This window comes from Parasteatoda tepidariorum, chromosome 3, assembly GCF_982258835.1.
Source record: "Parasteatoda tepidariorum strain Cologne lab strain chromosome 3, Ptep-v5.0, whole genome shotgun sequence".
In the NCBI taxonomy this organism is placed as follows: domain Eukaryota; kingdom Metazoa; phylum Arthropoda; class Arachnida; order Araneae; family Theridiidae; genus Parasteatoda; species Parasteatoda tepidariorum.
In genome coordinates, this window is record NC_141757.1 from 12,810,294 (window position 1) to 12,834,068 (window position 23,775).

Sequence of the window (23,775 nt, forward strand, 5' to 3'; positions counted from 1 at the left end):
GAGTTTGAGCCGTGATAAAGCTCAGGGGATAGAGCCTTCTCCTTCCAATGAGGTGAACCGGGCTCGAATCCCATCGATGGCTGGTCGATACGAATCCGCATACGGCTTGCACCGACCACAATGCTGACGTGAAATATCCTCAGTGATAGACGGATCATGGGTTAGAGTCCCCTTGCCGTCAGGCTAACCGAGTGAGGTTCTCGTGGTCTTCCGCGCCGTTCAACGCAAATGCGAATGTGAAGCATATCGTCACCCCAAAATAAGAATCAAGAAAAAGTCTAAAGTTAAAAATCTTACAAAAAACGCGATTAATCGTAAATATTGTGGGATAACAAAATAGTTCAGTTTTTGCCATAATATATTAATGATAAAAATATTTATATTTGGATCGAAAATTTAAGATGCCTCTCACCACCTTTCAAATTAATCTGAAATATTTACTGAAAGAAACATCCTGGGCACTATTCTTTATATTTAATTCACATTGCTTGCTGACGGAAATGATTACAATTGTATAACAGCACACTCTTTAACCAGATGATACCGGAATAATAGTAAAATACAAAGAACTTAACTTAGCCTCGCAGAAAATGCATTCTTTTAAAACAATATTAGCCTTAACTTTTAAATATATGTATTTTTTGTTTTTGGTGCATTTTAAAAATATTTAGAAAATTAGGGAATTTTAGTGTTTTATAGGTAAGCATTAATCATATCCCCTTCCACTTTCCAAAAAAAAAAAATAATAATAATAATAAATAAAAATAAGTAAATCACAAACCTCCTTTCAGTAGCAAACGTAATATTTGAAGACTTCATGGAATAAAATTTTAGAAATAAGAATTTGATATTTCTCCCCTAAGTACAAAACTCGAAAAAGATTTTTAAAAAAATCACAAATATTATAATGATGCAAGCGATTCAGTTTCCGTATTGCAGTTTGGTTAGAGAAATTTTAAAGGCAAGCTAAGTTTAGCGAAGGTTCAGAATTCGAAAACGAAATAAAACCGAGCGAAATGAAATCGCGTACGAATATATACATTTTATTCTCTTCAAGTTGTTGCTGCTGTTACGACTTCTTTAAGTTTCCACAGACGAGAGAGAAAAAACTTAAAAAATATGTCGAAAATGCTCAGGAATGTTCGATTTTAAGAAGGAAATTCGAAAACAAAGGCGAAAATTTGGAACTTTTCAAAATAGTCTTAACAAAAGAAAAGATTAAAAAGACCTCGCAAAACATTCACTCGATTTTGCTTTCGTTTTCGATTCCGGCAAACGATCGTTTGGATTTCAAAAATGAAATGAAAAGGAACTTCATGAAATCGCGGATGAATACTAAAATCCTGTACCGTTAAAGTTGCTTCTATTACAGTGTTCCTATTGGTGATTTACAGTTTCTGGAGTCGAGAGTATTCGAACTTGTTTATACTTATGGATACTTATACTCCTGAAGAATGTTATTTTCTCGCGGCGTATGCTAAAGGAAATACTTTTTTTAAACATCACATTTGCGTTTTAAATCATATTTATCGTTCGTTATTAATGTATAACGATTTAATTTGCTTGCATCATATACTCGACATCTCGAAGGAAACGAAACTGGATTTCTGGTCATTGTTTTCAAGAAAGCTTCCGCACAATCAAATAGATTTTTCCCATGCTTCATTATTGGGAAATCCGAAGATTTTCGTGAGTATTACAATATGTGGCGCGATAAATAAATACCATCATGGTTTGTTTATGGAATGCGTTGAGATTAAACCATACATTTTCCTGAAGTAAGTTAAATTTCAATTGTGTGCCGATTTTTATATGTTACCGATTAAGTTCGAAAACAGTTAATGTGCACTTTACCTAGCTAACATACAGCATAATGTGTAGCGTTTTTAAAAAGTTCTTACTTTCGATTTTTAAAAGCCCTTAAAGGTGCTCTTTTTAATTGGGTGTTTTTAAGAAGTGCTTAATTTTCCCTTTTCGAAAATGAGATTTTTTTCTTTACTATGTCGAGTTTCGCCACATATTATGCAAAATCGTGCTTTACCCATTGTTCTATTCAACGTTTTCACCATGCCAGTGCTGGGGCCCCCTTAAAATGGATTTTTTTGAAAATAAATCAAAAAATTGAGAAAAGCAATGATTTTTAAAAAAGAAATCAATTTCAAATATATATTAATAAAATACTATAATTTTTTACATAATGTTAATCATATTTATTTATTACTTATTTTAGTTATTATTTATAAGTATTATTATAGATTATGTATTATAAGATTTATCAATGTTTTTTAAGATCAAATTTGTCACTTTGATTTGCGCGCGAAAAAAATGGAAGGCAGTACTATAGCGAACTGAGACTTGTTTAAACAAGAAGCAAAGAATTAATGTTGTTGACATTATTGAGACGTTTTAAATGAAAACGATATTTAGTGCCTCAACTGACATGCTAAGTTTCATGTTTATCGAATCAGATGTTCTCCGTGAAATTAATTATGATAACATTATTGATGAGTTTATTGATCGCTAGAACAGAAAAAACAATTTTTGAATACCAATTATATAGTAGCGTTAATTTTGTAAAGTGTTAATAAATTTTAAATTTTTTTTAAAATGTTATGATTGTTTTTTAGTTCTAATTTAACCACAAAAAAAAGTAAAATTTAATTTATTATTATTTATTTTTATTTTAAATATGCTTTCTTAAATGAAAAAATATGCTTTCTCAAATATAAAAGTATATAAATACTTTTATATTTGAATAAATAAAAAATATATGAAGAAAGAAATTTAATCTGAGGGCCCCAAAAATTTGAATGGCCTAGGGCCCCGCGTACGCTTGATCCTTTTCGGCGTACAGTCGGTCTGAAAGCGCCAATCATTTTACATGTTTGATGAAATACTTGCGTATCCGCACGTGCGTGTATTGAGCTGTATTCGGTGAGATTCTTGTACTCTGGCTTCATTTTTCCCCATCTGAAATCAAACCGAAAAATCTCTCCATCTTTTTATGGTGGCCAATTTAATAAAAAAAGAAAGAGTTCTTTGTTAGAAATTAATTATATTTTCATGACCATGTAAAGTCTTTGAAAAAAAAAATTTTTTTTTTGATGTATATAGTGCTTAAAAAAAATTTTTTTTTTTTTGGTGCTTAAAAAGCAGGGTTGGCAAGTTTTTGACACATGACGGTTTTTACCGGTTTATACTATGGTTTTTACCGTCATGTCAAAAACCCCTCTGTCAAAAACCCATAGTTTGAGTAAAACTGTATTTTTATTTGAGTTTAACTTCTTATCATTTAAAATTAATTTATTTTTGGGCAATAAAATTAGAAAAAAAGTAGTTAAAAGATATTTAAGAACAGCAGGGTTGGGTTTTTGACGTCAAAAAGTGGTTTTTGACATGACAAGGGTATAATACTGGTTTAAACCGTCAAAAACCCGTCGAAAACGTCAAAAACTGAAGTTTGCCAAGAAAAAATATAAACTTCAAAACTACCAACAGTTGCCATGCATTATATGGAAATTTAATTATACTATAGGTAATCAGCAGGTTTTAAAATATTTTTTTATTAAAATTAAGGTAAAATAACAGATTTAAAATCTCAGAAATTTATATTCAAATGCATGTGCAGAAAAATTTTGCACAAAAATTGTTTAAATATTTATATTTTGAAAAAAAAAAATTTTTTTTTTGATATTTAAGAAAATTAAAAGTTTATTACCATGCATTTTTGACATATAAGGAACATTTAACTAATATTTATATTTATAAGGAACTTACAAGTTATGTTGTATAAATACAAACTTGATACAAGTGTATAAAAAAAAATTTTAATGTTAGACTGAATATCTTTATTATCCAGTATGTTAATTTGAATTTAAAAGTAGTTATATTTATGAATAATGATAAATATAATTCATATTGTTTATTATATTTATTTATAATTATTACACTTATCATTTTAAAACAATTTTCATCTCTTAATTTTTTTTCTCCACTTGTATTAAGAATACAAATAATGTATATCTTGAAAGTAAGAAGTAATTATTCAACAGCTGAATATTTAGATATTCAACAAAACTATATAGTATTCAGCAAAATGAAATTCACAAGTATTTGGATAAACTAAATTTTCAGCATAGTAAATGAATAGGCTGAATATACTGTAAATCGACACTAACTACTCTGTGTATTTAACAGAAAGCACTTAAATTTGTATTGTCTTATGTTAACTATGAATTAAAAAAAAAATTTAAGATTTAAAATTCAGAATTACTGATTTTTCTGAAAAACTAACAACCAATCACAAAAGTCAAACGAAACAGAAGAACATTACAGTCACTGATCCATGAAATATGTAAACAAATTATTATGGAAATTTTTTAATTACCCTAATTAAATACATAATTTTAAAAATTAGAACATGCATCACACTACATAATCAAAATGAAAATGATGGAAGTAGAAATTTAATTCAAAATACAATAGTCTAGTTCATTTGCACCTCGCAGCATACGGTAGCACATAACTAGTTTTGAACATTTTTCCACCACCAAACAAAGTATGTTGAAAGCGGTTCACTAATCCCCCTCCCCCCAGTTTACTTTAGAAGAGCTAAAAATAGACAAAAATTCCCTGATTGTGAATGTTGCATGTGCCCAACCTGTTTAAAAGATTTTTCTTTAAAAGATGTCTAATGTACAAAACTGCTAAAGTTTATCTTTAAAAATGTCTAATTTTTAGTATAATATATATTATACACTAAATTTGGTTTTAAATAAATTTCTTAATATCACTGCAGATTTTCAATAACACATGAAAATGAAAACATAATATTACAAAAGATGTGAGACATAATATTACAAAAGATGTACAAGATTTTGGTTACTTTTCAAAATATAAGTGTTTCTTCAAAATTTTAAATTTATTTTTTCTAGAACATATTTAGAAACACTATCCTTTATAAAAAAAATATATAAATTTTATGTATTAATTAAATTTCACATATGAATATAGGTTTTTGACATTTTCGACATTTTTGACAGTGAGGTTTTTGACGTGACGGTTTAAACCATGGTTTAAACTGTCAAAAACTGTCACATGTCAAAAACCTGCCAACCCTGAAGAACAGGTTCTTGCATTTTCCCAACGTGATTATATCAAAACATACTATTTGAAGTAAAATATTAGGACACTAAACAAAATTTTCAACATTTCCAAGCAACATTTTGTTTGTCATATTACATTACTGAAGAATGTCAAGTCATTCTTGACTTAGAGTTTGTTAGTAGTTACAAGTTTTGAAAGTTTTGTTTAGCTTATTTCTAATATTTAAGAAATGCCAAATTTTAAATTCTTCTTTTTAGTTCTTGAATTTATTAATAGTTCCAAGCTTTTTGGTCGTTCGTTTATTTCTAACAATTAAGAAATGCAAAATTTTGAATCCTTTGCAAATCAAGCTATAATGATAAAAGCAAGTATCACTATTTTCAATAAGTATATTACAATATTTCTGCATGAATGTATATCCTTCTCTAAGAATGCATGTAACGGCAAAAACCCAACCCTGTTAAAAAGTGCTTATTTTTTGTTGAAAGATTTGACCACGCACCCTGCACAGATCAACTAGTACTTGCAGGGGTCTGTCCAGACATTTTGTGAAAGGTCCGTTTTTCGTGAAATTGTGAAAAAATTACTCACATTCTTTCAACCAGGGTCCGCTTTTATGAATTTGTGCAAATAGGGTCCGTTATTGCAAAAAAAAAAAAAGAACTTTTTCAAGGAGTTTTTAAATTGTAAAGACATACAAGATTATGCTCAACACTGTAAAATTATAATTAAAAAAAATTAATTTTAAAAAATAAACAACAATTGCTGCTTTTAAATTAGAGATGCAACATACAAATATTTGGTATTTAGCCTATACTGCTGAACGCAGACAGAATATTCATTTTGGACGAATAATGGAAGAATCGTCTGCCGAAGCCAAAACTTAATTCGTTTAAATCCATCTTTCTTGTTTTCTGCCCTGGAAAGGGTTTATTCGATTAACAAAATAATAATGAAGATAAACAAACTTGTAAAAGGTCCTATTAAAAGAAAAATCATTTTGTGAAGGGTCCGTTTTTATGAAAAGATATTTTGTGAAGGGTCCGTTAACGGACCCAAATTTCTTCTAAACAGACCCCTGACTAGGGTAATAAAGTGCGGAAACAAAGGTTTTCCGCAATTAACGTAATGTGCATCTTATTTGTTTTCCACTTCGTAAAAATACCCATGTTACCGCTGAAGTGCAATAATCAATTATTTTACTGATTACCTTGCACATTAACAAAGGTGTTCCGTCTATGTGCTGTTTCATTTTTCTAATTACCTAGATAATCTTGAAATCACAGATAATTACTTGTAATCAGGATTACAATTGTAATCAAAATTATGATTGTTTGTAATCATGATTACTGTAATTGAGTGTTGTAATCATGATTACAGTTATAATCAAAATTTGTAATCATGATTACAAGTAATTGATTACTGTAAGTGAAAAATGTAAGCAATTGCATTTTTGCTCTACTTTGTTGTAATCAAAAGTTATGATTATCTGTAATCAATTACAGTTGTAATCGACGTCCAACTCTGCTGTTCACTGTTTCTCTTGAACACAGTTGAAAAGTGTGTGGACGCCATCAAACCTAAACCAAGACCCCTTTTGCCAATGGGTTATATTTATCGTGAAAAAATTATTCAATAATCACAAGAACCAATCTCTTCCCATTTAAGATTGATAATAATTCTGCTAAAAAGTGAATTCAAACTTTTAAAGCTTTTTTTTAAAATATTGTAGCTTTTGTAATTTTCGATCTAAAGCAACTTTTCAAGGAACTTTAATTATTTCTTGTAAAGCCCCGTACACTGAAAAAAAAAAAAAAAAAAAAAAACGTAGCACTGCTATGACGCCGAAATAAATAAAATAAAAAATCTATTGCAGAACAAAAATTTTAATAATAATCAGTAATAATAATAATGATTGTATAAGTCAAAAAAATAATTATTAGTACAGCATTTCATAATTGGTTCAACTGAAATAATTTTTGTAATGTTAAAGCTAAATAAAAATAATTTTAACTTACGAGAGAGTTTTAGATTTTACGACTTCATTGTAAAACAATTAAAATAAATTAAACTGTAAAATTGGTGTATTTAGTCGCCAAAAGTGCTTAACTTCTATTTTCGGAAACATGCAGTTTTGAGGTATTTAGCAGTTTGTTACTCTAGGTTTGCTCGAACTCACTGGGAAGAGGGAAAACAGAATTTGCAATGAAAAGTTTCTCCCGTGGTATGGTGTCCTCTTGATGTATATCGCTAATTACATAAAAATCAAGTTCGGTTCCCAACCTGGGGTCGATATGTGTCCTCAGCGGGGCGAAAGTATGCCAACTTCAGCAGGCCTACCGTGGGAGGTTTTCCTCTCCATGCAACGCAAGTGCGAGTTATTTCCATGAAGGCAAATTTCTCCCAATACTTAATCCAGGAGTTCCCTTGTCCTCTGCACTGGGTTCAAAAGTATGGAGTTGAACAGTAGTCGTAAACCCAAAAATAGGATCCGCTGCAGCGAAGGTTATAAAATGAAATAAAAATATATTTAGTAGATAGATTTAGTTCGGTGGTTCAGTTTCTCACAAAGAAGAAGGTTGGACATTGCCTTCAAAAGAGCTTAAATTTGACGAACAGAAAACCTGGTTGGTATTCAAGCTTTAAATCCGCCAACACACAAGGCAGTCATGGAAGAGGTAAAAATGAACAATTCGAGTTTTCAGTTGTTACACTGTCAATTGTTTTCATTGCATTAAACAAAATTTATTTTTGTTTCGATTCTTTCGCTTCAATCATATATCACCAACATTGAAAAAAAAAATTAAAGGATAAACAAAAAAAAAATTTTTCATTTCTAAAATGGCTGGATAAAATTGCTTCATAATATACATTTTAATTGAAATCAAAATCCGGTATAATTTAGCCTACATTCATTTTTAACAATGTATGGGTTTTTTTTTAATCAAAAAGAAAAAAGGGGTGGTAAATTTTTTTATGACCGTCGTCGAACAGCCGACCCAATTTTTTGGGTTTACGACTACCCATATTCAACTACGTAGCCTAGTAATTTTGAACTCAATCCAGAAGACAAGGGAACTCCTGGATCAAGTATTTTGAAAAATTTGCCTTCGTGGAGGACTTTTTGGTGGAACTCGCCTGCATTTGCGTTGCATGGAAAGGAAGACCTCGAGGACCTCCCACGGTTAGCCTGACGGCAAAGGGATTCTAACCCATGATCCGTCCACCACTGAGGATATTTCACGTCAGCACTGTGGTCGGTGCAAGCTGGATGCGAAATTCGTATCGACCAGCCATTACTGGGATTCGAACCCGGTTCACCTCATTGAAAAGCGAACACTCTACATACCTGCCAACTTTTTAAAGTGGTAGTAAATATATACTATTTTTTCTTTTATGAAATTAATTTTAAAATGAATTTGATCACCACTATTCTTAAGAAAATTAAGCATATATATCAATATGTATTACTATCATGGTTGTCAGCCAAAGCTTTTTAAATGCAGCGTGTTTTTTTGCTTACAATTGAAATTTTTAATTCCATTTTACTTCCGCTGGAAAAAATTATAATGGAAGGGATTAAAAGTTGACAGGTATGGCTCTATCCCCTGAGCCATCGCTGCTTAAGGGGCGATACATTTTATCTTATTTTTTAACTGTCGTTGAACAGCAGACCGAATTTTGAATTTACGACTACTAATTTTGAACCAATCCAGACGACAAGGAAACTCCTAGATCAGTACCCCCAGAGGTATTGATTTGTTATGGGAACATGAAGGACTTAGCGATTCGACAGATTTAACGTGCATCAGTCACCATTTACTACACGGGGAGTCTTTGACCGGCGGGGATCGAACCCACAAACTCTTGGACATGGGCCCAGTGCCCAACCAACCAGGCTATCCCGGCCTAAGGGGCGATACATGTCAAGAGAGGGCGGTGGGCAACAAACGATTGGGAGCGATATCTACTGAAGTTTTCCTGTTTATTTTTTATATCTCTGCTATTTTCACAACAATTCTATTATTTCAGACGGGAAGATTCTATTTTCTATCGGAAGATGTCCAGCTGTTTATCGGAGAAGAGAGTGTCCCGCTGCCCCGTCAACTTTAGATGCAGCCAAATCATTTCGATCTTCGGCAGACGACAGTGCCTCTATCCTCTAATCATTGAACTCAGTCTGGCCGATTTTGATGTGGCTCTGCAAGTTCTCTGGAGGTCCATACCTGATCCCCTTCTCACGAAAGAGGAATTTTTTCGAATCTTCTCCGGTTTGGATTTCATGGATTCCAATGATGTACAGGAAGCAAACAGAATATGGGGGTGGTACACTCACTTATTAGTGGGAGGCATCGAAATTGCGACGAAATGTCCCAGATCTCTGTGTCACCTTTCCAGGTGTGCCATTAGAGGAAGATTGAAAGAATGCTTTGCGTTGCCCTACGGTGTGCATCTGCTGGACATTCCTAAACAATTAAAACAGTATTTGCTTTTAAATGATGAATGTCAATTCTCAATGTGAGCATAACTGTGCAGGGTGTTCTGTTGTAACTGCCCTTCCTATAATTTCTAAAATCCCGGATCTCTGTGTCACTTTTACAGTTGTGCCATTAGAGGAATGCTTTGCTTTGCTTGGGCATCTGCTGGACATTCCTAAACAATTAAAACAGTATTTGCTTTTAAATGACGAATGTCAATTCTTAATAAGATCATAATTATGCAGAATGTTCTGTAGTAACTGCCCTTCCTATAATTTCTAAAATCCCGGATCTCTGTGACATTTTAACAGTTGTGCCATTAGAGAAATGCTCTGCTTTGCTTGAGCATCTGCTGGACATTCCTAAACAATTAAAACAGTATTTGCTTTTAAATGACGAATGTCAATTCTCAATGTGATCATAATTGTGCAGGGTGTTCTGTAGTAACTGCCCTTCCTATAATTTCTAAAATCTCGGATCTCTGTGTCACTTTTACAGTTGTGCCATTAGAGGAATGCTTTTCTTTTCTTGAGCATCTGCTGGACATTCCTAAACAATTAAAACAGTATTTGCTTTTAAATGACGAATGTCAATTCTCAATGTGATCATAACTATACAGGGTGTTCTGTAATAACTGCCCTTCCAGTAATATTTAACATCTTAGATCTCTGTGTCACCTTTGTATTCATGCCATTAGAGGAAGATTGAAAGAATGTTTAGCGTTGCCCTACGGTGTGCATCTGCTGGACATTACTGGGTGTTCTGTAGTAACTGCCCTTCCTATAATTTTTAAAATTCCAGATCTCTTTGTCACTTTTCCAGTTGTGCCATTAGAGGAAGATTCAAAGAATGCGATGCCCTACGGTGTGCAGCTGATGGACATTCCTGAACATTTAAAACAGTATTTGCTTTTAAATTACAATAAAAAAAATCTCTATGTGATCATAACATACATATCAATGAAGTTCAGAGGTTTGAGGGACCGATAATAAATTACAAACTGTAAATAATATTTTTGAACACCTTATGCCAAAGAATGTAGTAAAAGATTTGTAATTTGTGAGAGTTATTTAGGTTATTATGTGCAATAAATGCACAAAATTTCGTAATCCTAACTTAAATTTTTATGAATATTTTTATTTTAAAAATAAAACTAGTTTTCTTGTCCTACGTTTTTGTTTTCTTTTTTGGTATAACACTAAAAAAAAATTAAAACTTTCAGAGAAATTTTAAATTAATTACAAATATTTCGCTTTAAAATTAGAAGAAGAAAAAATATTGATAACTGCAATACATAAGTAATTAAAGTAGTTCTTTTATGCTGCGCATGCGCGGAAAAAAGTAATTTTTCTATCATAATTTTGCTGTCAATTGTCTTTGGCAATTAAGGAAAAAAGTCCGATTTGAATATCTTATAAAGTTTTAACGAATTTTTCTAGCAGTTTTTGTGCTTGTTAACGAAAGCTGAAATGATATGGGGCTTTCTACAAATATTTTTTGTATCATAAAACAAAGTTTAATAACAAATGATACCTTACAATAAACATTCATGCACCAAAATGTGTTTTAATAAGGAAAAAAAACAGGCGAAAGAAAATATACCTTTACAGTGATAATCCCTGACAATGCCGTTGTCTTTTTTAATAAATTTTAGTCTAAATGCAAGACATGCAACTGAGTTTTTTTCATTTCCTTGCAACAGTAACCCTAATTTGTTTATGTTTGTATAAGATCTATGTTTTTTCTATAACTATTGTATATTTCATGAAACTGATACAGAAGTTACTTAATGTTCTTTTATGTGTTTTATATATGTATTTTAACTTTTTATATGTGCGAATGTTTTAATGTTAGGCAACAATATTCTTCAGAAATCTACGTAAGAAACCATGAACACACAGATGTTTCGCTGCCTTAGATATGCAAGTATTTTTAGCTACGTTTGTTTTGCAATTTTCTGCTTTATTTACATCATATCAAATTAATTTTACCTGATTTGTTAATGTAAGACATCTGTTTTCGCTACAACTATTGTAAATCTTGAGAGAAAATGAAAAAGTTATAAATTGTTGTCATTGTTTTCTTTTATTTGTTTATACAGTAGACTTAAGAGAATGTCATGCCTACTGCTAAGCCAATAATGAAAAAATACCATTTTTCAAATTTCTTTCCCGAATGATCTAATTTTAAATTTTTGAATCATTTTTAGGATCTTGAACAAAAACTACATTTGATACCACAATAATGCAAAAGTTATGAAGTGTTGTTCTTGTTTTCGTTTTTTACTTATTTATTTATACAGCATGCATAAGAAGACACTATACCGTTTTCTAAGCCAATGAAAAAAGGAGGATCGGGAGTTAAAATTACACATTCCCCCTTCTGTTCATTTCAGGACGTTAGCTCAAACGATTTTGCTGTTATAAGAGATACACACTATCAAACAAACTTTATTTTATTTATAGATGAAATCGATTAATATAGATTAAACAGCTTGTGTGCTTAAACAGTTTGGCTATATTCGCAGCCTCGTCTGAATTTAACGTTATTCCAGGCAAGGAGTTTTGAAAATAGCCAAACAACTGGATGTCCGACGACGCAAGATCAGGTGAGTATGGTGGACGTCCCATCCAAGCTCCCATATCTTTTGACCAATCGCCAAAGATGTATGTTGTCGTGATAGAACACTACTCCTTTACGATTGACGAGCTCAGGACGTTTATGAATGATAGATTCGTTCAAACTGCCTATAGTTTGTCTAAGGCGAGCTAAGAACTCCCGCCACAAAGTCTGGTGCATTTTAGGGAGGGTAGCTTCACTTTAGGACTAACACAATCGACAGACGAAACCACTCCAAAACAGTGACTACCACACCCTTACTTGAAATAGTCATACCTCGTTACCTTAGTCACCTCCACTTGTCCAGACGAATGTCTGGGGGAGTTCTTATATTAGACAAACTATACAGTATACATCTGAATTGATTGTTCCATTCCTTGGTTGGAGCTCGGAAAACATCACACGCTTCCAGTGTTTCACCTCACTGAGAGCATAATTTTTTCTGGTGAAATTCTGACTTTGAAGTCGTGATGGGAATCTTCGCCTCAGGATTCAAACCATTTGAGCACCTCATCGTGAGTTATTAACGAATGATAATTGATGATCAGACTTTCACTGGCTGCGCTCTTTCCAAACTCCTTGCGTGGCGTAACGTTACACGTTTAACAAGGGTTGTTGTTTTTTTTTCACGTTTTCATGAGCATATTGCAGATGTTTAATCGTGCCGTCAAAGGAACTAGTGAACCAAAATTTCTAGCTTTCTTACGTATCCCAGTTTCTTTGGGTAGACGTGGAGAATTTTTTGACTGATCTTCAATGTCCCTGCAATCTTGTGTCGTATATACGTAGGTTTGACTAGATCAATATCGTTATTTTTTCATAAATCCAGGTAGGCCTTCCAGGGCGAATTAAAATAGCCAGCTCGGAATTTTTTGAACCAGTTATGGCATTGTTGTAGTGCATCATCATCCTAAACTTCACGCAATTTTTCTTGACTTGCATTTTTCCTTCTACGGAAGAAAAATAGGGCGAAATAAACACTTCTATCTCCCATGTTCAAATCTCAAAAACTTAATAAAATAGATCAATTTGTTTTTTACAATGAAGCTTAAACTGTCAGAACTATTATTGAAAGTGCTTCAAGTATTTTAGAAACTGCCATCTGTTGCAAAAAATAAAATAAATGCAATGGCTTTTTTTTCTCAGCCCAATCTATTCACTACGATAGGGACTTTCTATCCATTCCTCGCTCTAGACAGGTTGTTGTTGTTGTAGGCCATTCAGGCGATGGTTCTTGTTTTCCCGTGGCGCCATCTATGTTGGCCAAGAATTCGATTTCTGCCACACCCGTTCAGTCATCCACAGATTGTACTTTTTAACCTGAACCAGATGACCATCAATTTCCAATTCAGTACCCCAAAGGTATAATTTATTCTGGGAACATGGAGGACTTAATGACCCGACAGATTTAACGTGCACCAGTCATCATTTACTACATGGGGAGTCTTCAGCAGCCTGGATTCGAACTTCCGTTCTCACAAATGTGAGTCCAGCTCCTTGCCAACCAGGCTATCCCGGCCCTCTAAGCAGGCATCGAGGTAGTTTAAGTATTAATCAAATCTTGTTACTAATGTTCAACTCCGTAGCCTTGTAATTTTGATCCCTATCCGTAAGACAAGAGAACTCCTGGATCAAGTATTATGAGAAACTTGCCTTCGAGGAGGACTTTTTGATGGAGCTAACCCACATTTGCTTTACATCGAGTGGAAAACCACGACAAGGGGACTCTAATGCATGATCCGTCTACCACTTAGTTTGTTTTACGTCAGCGCGGACAAAATTTAGGCTAAATTTTACCCAACAGCCATTAATTAACTGTTAAAAACCTACAGCAGCAATGAAAACACCTTATTCTTAAAAAAGCTTTATTTTATCTGGCCACAGAGCATCCAATAGACAGCCTTAACAAGAAAAGGTACAATTTAAGCACCTTACACTTGAAGCAATGCTATTATTTTAAACTGTACATGCCCTCTTGCTGTAAAGAATTATCTGGGCTTTAGAACGGAAGAATAAGTAAAATTTTTTAAAGGCTGTTTTTCGAAGTCACCGTCGTCGTATGAAATTATGCTTTTTTGTGAATATGCTATTTTCATAACTGCTGAAAGTTTGCAACAGTAATTCATGGCTGTTAGGTCAAGTTTAGCCTATCTAAGGTCTATTCTTATTATGAAAATGGCGCAAAACATCCATATAAATAAAAGTCACAGTTTTGTGAAAATGAATAGCGTTTGTGGTCTTTTTTTAATATTTAAAAACTTACTCCAATGCTGTATTATGTCGGCTCATAAACATTTGTAAAAAAAATGAGAATAAAGCAGTTGTTTTGATAATTTGCATCTAGGTGGAAAAATGTAGCCAAATTGGCGATTTTTTTAAAAAAACTTAAATATATTTCAAAATACTTCAGTTTATTCGTCCGTTCTAAACCCAGATAATACTTCACAGTAAGATGACATACATAGTTTAAAAGCAACATTTTGCTTCAAGCGTGAGGCACTTGCGTTTTGATTTTCCTTGACGACAGAGCTTCAAAAAACCATGTTAAAAGTTATTAAACTTATTTTCCCACTTAGTTGGAAATTATAAAAATCAATGCCTTATTTTCTGTCTTTGAACATTTTTATAAGCTCAGATATTGCTGCATTGGAGTAGGTTTTTAAATATTAAAAAAATTAGACCACAAACTCTTTTCATTTTCTCAAAACTGTGACTTATTCTAATATTGCTATTTCCAGAATACACATTGTATGGTGTTGAATCAGCGTTTGGCGAGATTGTATTGCGCCAGCCATCTTTCATCCTAATGTAACCTTTTGCACTACTCATCAGTCTTGTTCTTGTTGATTGAATTGTTAACAGCGTATGGTCGCTCTCTAATGCAAGTTCATGCGTGAACTAATTAATTACATTTGTTAAATAAATATTTGTTAATTATTATACAGTCCACATTACTTTCAATTTTAATTATTGAGCTATCACGGGACCGTACACACATTGAGAGCGCTGGTTAAAGATAGGCGAAACTTGACCTATTAGTCTTATGTAACTGTTGCAAACTGACATCAGTTATGAAAATAGCATAATTATTCGCAGGAAAGCAGAATTTCATGCGACTACTGAGCCTTCGAAAAGTATTCTTTTTTAATCGAAGTATACGTCTAACTTTTATTCCCAGATAGCAAAGTAAGGTTTATTTTCACTCAGCAAAAACCTTTTAATGTAAACCTAAAAAGGTTTGTTATGCGGTTTGCGTGTAAACCTGCAAACATTAAAACGATGTGCTCTATTCCACGCACATTACTTTAATCCAAAACCTTGGAAAGCAACCTTCTATATAAAAAACCTTAAATCGAGGTTGACTTAGGATTTTCAAGAGTGAAAAAAAAATCCTTTAATAAAGCTAGTCTCACGGTGAAAATAATCTTAACTCCAGATCATTATAAGGTTTTCTTTTCGCAAAGTCTTGTATTCTCAGCTAAAATCCACCCTGTCTTAAAATTTTAATGGACAATGCAATTTGATACTATCGCCAGTGTAACGTCAGTTAAAACGTCATTACGAACCTAAGTGACGATACTTTTTGAAAAAGCTTTAAAAAAAAATCTATATATATATTTCTCTTACACGGCTATAAAAAGAAGCCTCATTACAACTCCCCGAATGGCAACGCTAGAAAATTAACCAATGATTGCCGCTAAAAATGTCACATGCTAAATCGAGATTAGGTGGCTCAACATATAGCGCTTATAAAAACGGAAACTGAAATAACCAGAGTGTAAAATATTATGTGCTTATGCGCATCGTATTTTTTGTTAAATAATTTATTTATTATATATCATTTCATAGATGGTAACGAGAAGAGTTTTGTGGTTGCTATGGTGACTAATTAGAATGTAAATTGTTTTTTTGAGTGAGTGTGAGATTTGTTTTTTGAAACTGAGATGCTGTAATTTTATTGTTTAGTTAATAAATCTTCCTTTTATATTAAACGTGATAGTAGTTTCCTTAATTATTTGATTCGAAGTCCTTGGAGTTTTATTTGAGGTCAGTTTATTTTGTATTTTTTGACAAGAGAGAGCATTCTCACCAAATGAGATGTTTAATGTTTTGTTTGTGCAGGTTTTTCCATTGCAATTCACTTATTTCAATTTTTAATAGACTTAATTATAGCCAAAATTTTAACCTTTTTAAAGAGATATTAGTTTTAGAAATTTTATCTTAAGATTTTATACTATAGCACATTTCTAATAGGTTTAACGAATTACATGTCATTTATTTGAATTCAAATTTATTTTAATGACTTTATTAAAATAATTATATAAAATATTATGTATTTACCAAAAGTATAATTTTTTTTTTTAAAAAAAAAGTTGTTATATGGATTTGAATGATTGTTTTGAATTCTTAAAATTTTATGCATTTGCAATGTACCTAAGTTAGCAGCGAGCGAAGCGAGCTTGGTTTGCGAAGCAAACCATATAAGATTGCGTAGCAATTTTTGGGGGTTGGCGAGCGTTAGCGAGCAGGGGGCACAGCCCACTAGTAATTTTTAATCCTTTTAGGATGAAAGGTTTGAAACTACAATATTTTTGCTTTATTGAAAAGAGGTTTTTAGTACAAACATTTTCGTGGCAATTAAAAGAAAATTCCGAAACAAGGTTACATGCTTTCTGGGTATTAATCATTCCTTGTAAAGATATAGTTGAAAACTTTCACGCTATTATTACAAATCCAAAAGAACAAACAATGCAGCACAAGTAAGGCTACGCGACGTACTGGAAACGCATTATTTTTAACGTTTAAGTTCTTTGTTCGATCTTTTTTCGAACGAAAATATTGATCATAAGTGAGCGGTTTACTAAGTTTCCGGAATGCAAAATGTTCCAAAAGTAAATATTGCTTTAAGGACTCCGGAATATCCAATTCCTCCACTCCATGGGGTAATTGGAAGCATTCTTTCAACTTTTGTCTGACGGCGCATTTGCAGATGTGCTTCAAGGAGGGAGGAGGACGTATTCCTGAGATCCCAAGATCCTTGATGTGTCTGGTGTACCAGGCCCAGGCTTTCACTAATTTGGGCATACCTTGTTTTTTCACATCCTTAAAGCAACGTGCGAATTCTTGAATGGTCAGGAAAGGATCGGGAATCGAACTCCATAGAACTTGCAATGCGGCTTCGTAAGCAGCAGATGAAGGATCGTTTTCGACGCCTTGAGCTGCTACGTAGAGATAAAGAATCTGGCAGCATCGGAAATTCCTGGGATTGGCGAGCACCTTCAAGTTGTGCAGACGATTCGAATATGCATCTCCATTTCTAAAATGACAACAAAAAAAAAAATAGTTAGAGCATCATAAAAAACGTACAATAATTTTTGAAATATGTGTTAAATTCCTGCGTTTCTAAACGGCGCAATTAAAAAAAAAAATATGAACTGTTTACACTGCATGCGAAAAATTTGGATATGCGAATGAGAACCTAATTGGTGGAAGATATTTACCCGAGAAAGAATCGCCAATCAGGTTCTCGCTTGCATCTAAATCTCCTTAATTGGGACTTTTCTACGTACCGGGAAGCGATTTTCCGATTCAGGGGATTTTAACGACCCGCTCTCCAGACAGGCATTTTTTTAAATGAAAATAAATTATGATTTGTGACTTCTTCTTTTTTTAAAGTTCAGGTAACAAATTTTAAAAGAATTAAAAGCTTGAATTATAATTGCGACCAACTACAGCCAGGAGGAAAAATCTCCAAAAAATGAGAGCCAGTCGTTAAAGGAAATTGGATTTTAAATTAACGACCTGGAAAATGAACAGAAAATAATCAAGAGGTCAGTAAATCATCTCCCAATTAGGGTTACACCAAAAACGGGGAAAGACTGAATATCCATTTAATTTATTTGAAATTTAAAAAAAATAATTGAATAAAGAGTTAATTTTGTTTTTTTGTAATATAGAAATTCTTATAAAACCAAAACAGAAGCCGAGTGATCTGGAAATTAAAGAACGTAAATGGTAATGGATAGCTCACGTTCTAGGCAGAAAGAAAAAAAAAATGCATTACTTACTTTCTATTGATAAACTTAATAAGAGCAAAATCAAGACACAAAATTTAGAATTTTTATTGTCAATATTTTTCTCTCTGTGAATATTTTATTTTTTATTAAATAAGTCATACACGTCAAAAATTATTAGTCAAGTTATATTAACATTTTATTTTCCTTCAGACATTTGATAATTGTCAAATTATATATATAATGAGGGTAAGTAACTATGAAACACCCTGTGTGTATAAAAATAGAAGGTGTTCTTTAACGACTGCTCTAAATATATATTTATCGAATCCTTCTGAAAAATGAAGTAAAAAAGTAAACACAATAGAGGTAGTAAATTGGTATTTAAACTACGTTGAAACAAAATCCTGTTAAATCACTGCAAAGGAAAATGATATTAAAAAAGATATCAAAATCAGTTTGATTGCCTGATGCAATATGTAATAACTCTCAATTTTCTCAGAGAATCATCGAACAGGTTTTTAATCATTTCGTCTACAACAATGATTCATTAAGTAATGATTATGTTTTTTCCCCTTAGATATTTATTGGTAGCACCTAATATACATTTTATTTATTTATTTATTTTTTTGAATTTTAAAAAAATAGCAGGTTTACTGAAATTAATTTAAGAAAAAAAAAATTCCCTGGCTTTTTTAGGCTTTTCAGGAAAATTTCAATGTAAATCCAGATCAAAATTTATCTATAACATGCCATTTTTTATCAGAAAAAACTATTTTTTTATTTTTATTTCTAATGTCAAATATTCGATTTTGTAAGTAAAAAAATACCGTTGAATGAGGATGAAAATGTGGAAAAGTTTCACTAAAATGTGGAATTTTTGAAACAAATAATTGTAATTGATGTTAGAATTATTTACATCGAATCTCAGCAACTGATAACTGTTACTGACAATTCTCAAAACCTGGAAAAATCCCCACTTTTTAAAGTCAAAATAAAATCCCCTAATAATTCCAGGTTTTCCTCCCTGACCCATGGGAGCACTGAATGTATATTAAGGATGATCATTTATGAACATTCTGTGTATTCATGCCATAGTTTTTCTTTTTTTTTGGGGGGGGATGCTGTTCCCCGAAATATTTGGTTTGCTGTAGTGAAAAAATTTAAAATATTTGGAGAAAAACAATCAAACCAATTTTTTCCCCTTTCCATTCTTTCTTTTTTTTTAAAAAAAATTATCTATTATTATTATTTTTACGAAGTGAAACAAGAATTCCTGGTCAGTTCTGGGAAAAAATTTTATTTCTCCGACAAAAGTGCCAATTGTACTAATCATATTCAAAAGCGCAAGTGAGCTTTCAAATCTGATTGGTGCAATTTCTGGGCTTGTCTATAAACAGACGCAATGATAATCTAAGAATAATCCTGTTAAAAAATAAGTAATTTCTTAAACGTTTATAATGCTTAAAATTTTTGACCTAGCTGAAAAGCTAAATAATCAAATATTTAATTTGCATTTACGATTATTTAATGAGAACAAAATCTTTATATAAAGTTGCTTTAAGTTAATTTCGTGTGGATTGTAAAATGTTGAATATTAAATGAGATTATCTTTCTTCATAGCTCCGTTTTACATATTTTATAATCTGGTAGGCAAGGAAACCAATCTAAGAGTAAATAATTATGTTCAAGCAATAAAGAAATAGGGGATCATGGAGTTCACTCATTTGAATAAAAACAATTTAAAGTAACAGAAGTTATTACAATTGTGAATTTCTCTTACAGTTAAAACTCTTAACAAAACAAATCTGTATCTTTTTTGTGCATTTATATATTTTCTACCATCTAGTTATCGAGGCAATGTCTTTAACAAAGAAGTAGAGCATAGTACTTTTCAAGTGATAATAAAGAATTATGTGTATAATAGCAATTTGTATAGTTTATTATATTATACAATTTATATTATACAATTATTTTATCAATAGCTTTTATGACGAATGCACCAAAGATGAAAATAATACGAATTGGTAAAAAAAAAAATTTTTTTTTAAAAATAAATATCTGTTTTTTTAATTAAAGCTGACGAAGTAAATTAAATTAGTCGTTTTTTTTGGACTAACAAAAATCAGTCAACTATGAAATACAGTCCCTGGTCAAATTATTAGACGCACTAAAGATTCTGTGCAAAATCTTAATTACAATGTAATATTTTACAGCTTTATTGTTTTCATGCGACTGAAACCGGTTAGCACTTGTTTATGTTCGTGTATCAATTGGTTAACATTGTAACGCAATCCGTTAGAAATAAATACAAATCGGAAGTATTTAAATTATCTCCTGAATAAAAACCCACTACATATATGTTTAAATATAAAAGTATTGCCTATAAACTCGTGCAAAACATGTGATTATTAAAACACTACAGATCGTCCAATAATTTGATCGAATTATTATAATATACTCATATAATATCGGATATAATAAATATTCTATATTTATATAATATATCGTCTAATTTATCCAATCGTTGAATTTATATTATATATTGTTTAATTTAATCAGTTGATACACGAACGTAAACAAGTGCAAACCGGTTTCAGACTCGTAAGTATCCCCTGTATAGTATCCCCTGATAATTAATGCGTCTCCTAGAGATGAACACACTAAAAGATAAGTAGCACATGTTTACAGTATTCGCTTATCGGCCGACCTAGGGGGGGGGGACACTTCCTTCCCGTTCAATGACCTTCAAGGTCAGGATCGACAACAACAACCCCCTCCCCCCATAATACCCCATTTCACTAAAATATATAAAGATGTAACATCACGTCCAGTACAAACAGGTAAATGGATTCACCCCACTTTTTTTTAATAAAAAGCTTTAAAAAAAAACTTTTTTTCTCATGAAACTTTTTCGTACGATTTATTTTATAACAGTCGTTGAACACCCGACACAATTTTGAGTTTACAACTACTAATGTTCAACTCCGTAGCCTTGTAATTTTGAACCTATTCCAGAAGACTCCTGGATCAAGTATTGGGAGATAGTTGTCTTCGCGGAGGACTTTATGATGAAACTAGACTGCATTTGCGTTACATGGATAGGTAAACCACGAAAACTTCACACGGTTAGCCCGACGGCAATGAGATTCCAACCCATGATAGGTCTACCACTGAGGATATTTTACGTCAGCACTGTGGTCGGGTGCGGAATTCGTTTTGAACCTGAATCACCTCATTGGGGGGCGAAAGCTCTATCCCCTGATACATCACGGTTTGCTTACTTTCTACCACAGTGTTTTTGTTTCATATTAGAATTTTAAAAAAATTTTTTTTAGGTAAGTCTTAAATGTTGCGCATTTATAAATCTAACACGGGGGCGCACCTTAGTCTATGCACCCCACTGATCTATGTACAATAAAAATACAGAAACTTAACTTTTCTTAGGTTCAATTTGAATATGGGACCTTTCAAAAATGACGTCACAATTGGAGGGGTTTTTGAAATGTGACAAGGGAAAAGGAACAAGAAATGTGACAATACATGTACAGGGTGCGTAGCTAAATCTTTCCAAGAAAAAATAAGCACCTTTTAAGTACTTTTTAAGCACTTAAAAATATTTTAAGGCACTATATACATTCACAAAATGCAAAATAATTTTCAAAGACTTTACATGATCACGATAAAATAACTAGTTTCTGACAAAGAACTCTTTTGCTTGATTACATTAACCATCATAAAGAGATCAAGAGTTTTTTCAGTTCGATGTCAGAGGGCCTGAAATTGAGAATATCTTGCAAAATGCAGCAGAATTGCACATGAGAGTGCAATAATATCACCAAACCCAGCTCATGCGGACCAGCAAGTATTTAATCAAACATGTAAAATGATTGGCACTTTCATACGCTACGGACCGACAATACGCCGAAATGGATTGTGGTTGAATGAATTGTTAAAACGTTGAATAGAACAATGTGAAAACCACGCTTTTGCATAACGTATGGCGAAAATCGACATACGAAAATAAAAATCTCATTTTCGAAAAGGGAAAATTAAGCACTTTTTAAAAACGCTACGCACCATGAACTAATAAAATTAAATTTTTTACTCTTTTTGTTTTCATATTTCTTTCATCAAAATAAGTACTACCCCAATCATTAATATTATTATGTTCAGAAATATAACTAAATCAAATGGTTAAAGTTCAAAAATAAATTTTAAATGACATTAAACGTAAGCTTAGTTTCTGAACTGCTAAAATGTGTTTATGTCTTGGCCAAAGGTTTATGTAATCTAGCGTGACATATAACAATAGGGGGGGAGGGGGAGTATAATAAAGTGTGAAATTTTATAACAAAGAGGAGAGAAAACCAAGAATATCGGGGGGAAAAAAGTACTGAGATCTACTATGTTTAGCCCTTATAATGTACGTTTAAAAGAACAATAAATTGCATACATTAAATTTTTTTTATGAAAACATTACGTACCTTTCTAATAGTTTTCTTGTCCATTTCAAATACATTTGGCAGGCATCAGGGTGATATTCGTTTTCTACACCATACTGGGTCATCGTTATAAAAATCCTAGGATTTCTGACTAAACAGCAATGTGAAAAGTTTATCATATCATCTGGGAGATTATTTTGGAATAGGGTTGAAAAAGTCACTTCGACGTCTCGACACATTTTCAAAATCATTTCTACGTCCTCCACATGTTCGAGAAGTTCGGCAAAAACAAATGTGTAAAATATCGAATAGATGAAATCCTCGCCCAAAGGTATCCGATTATTCGATCTGATCGAAAACTCATGATAAAATTTTCTCTCTTCTTCACTATATTCCTCCATTTCATCTAAGAATATCAATCGTCCTTACCTCAAACTGTTTCTTTTTGAGAGGGCCGCGTTGAGACAACACCACCTATCTCGGTGGTGTTGGTTGAGACCCCCCTAACCTTTTTCGAGGTCACGGGTTCGCCAATACGCCAAGTTGTCTTACTACTTTGTAGTGTTTATGTGTTTGGTTGGAGCGATTGCTGTGAAAAAAAGCTTCCACTGGTCCGCTCCAAGCAGAATCGTCGCCAAGATTCTGTGGGGGACCGCAAACAGAACATTTTGAGGGGTCCTTCAAATATAGTCTGTCTACGGTGTCCAGGGGGGTGCAGTGAGGGTGATGGAATGGCCTACCTTCACTGGGTTACATTGAATTCCCACCTTTTCATCAATTTTGCAATTATTTTTTCATTACATGTAATTTAATCTTTTTTTGCTAATTGTGAAATTTGTTTATTAATGTAATTCTTTTACGTTCTATATACAGTCGGACCCTGATTTAACGAATTCATAGGGACCGAAAATATCATTCGCTAAATCGGGGATAATTCGTAATATCGATGGCAGAATGAAAAAAAAATTGACTTAACTTATGATATATTCGAACATCTCTAATAAGCAAAGACACAAAATAAATAAAAATGTTACACTTTTCATTCAGGAACTTAAAATACAGCGAATGATTACGCGCTGATTTATTTGAAATTTGTTCATTAATGTAATTCTT

At 32.4% G+C, this 23,775-nt stretch overlaps 1 protein-coding gene and 1 long non-coding RNA gene across 2 annotated transcripts; one reads left to right on the forward strand and one right to left on the reverse strand.

Moving 5' to 3' along the window:
• Positions 1–1,163: 1,163 nt before the first annotated feature.
• On the forward strand, positions 1,164–9,794 carry LOC107436999 (uncharacterized). The gene is made up of 2 exons (XR_011637583.2): positions 1,164–1,778; positions 9,139–9,794. It is a non-coding gene; the product is annotated as an uncharacterized LOC107436999 (long non-coding RNA).
• A 6,983-nt stretch (positions 9,795–16,777) lies between these two features.
• LOC107437003 (uncharacterized) lies at positions 16,778–23,368 on the reverse strand. The gene is made up of 2 exons (XM_016048864.5): positions 22,705–23,368; positions 16,778–17,520 (listed from the first exon to the last, which is right to left on the reverse strand). Exons 1-2 carry the CDS (start codon positions 23,061–23,063, stop codon positions 16,884–16,886), a joined length of 996 nt encoding a protein of 331 aa, XP_015904350.3. The 5' UTR covers positions 23,064–23,368; the 3' UTR covers positions 16,778–16,883.
• Positions 23,369–23,775: the final 407 nt, after the last annotated feature.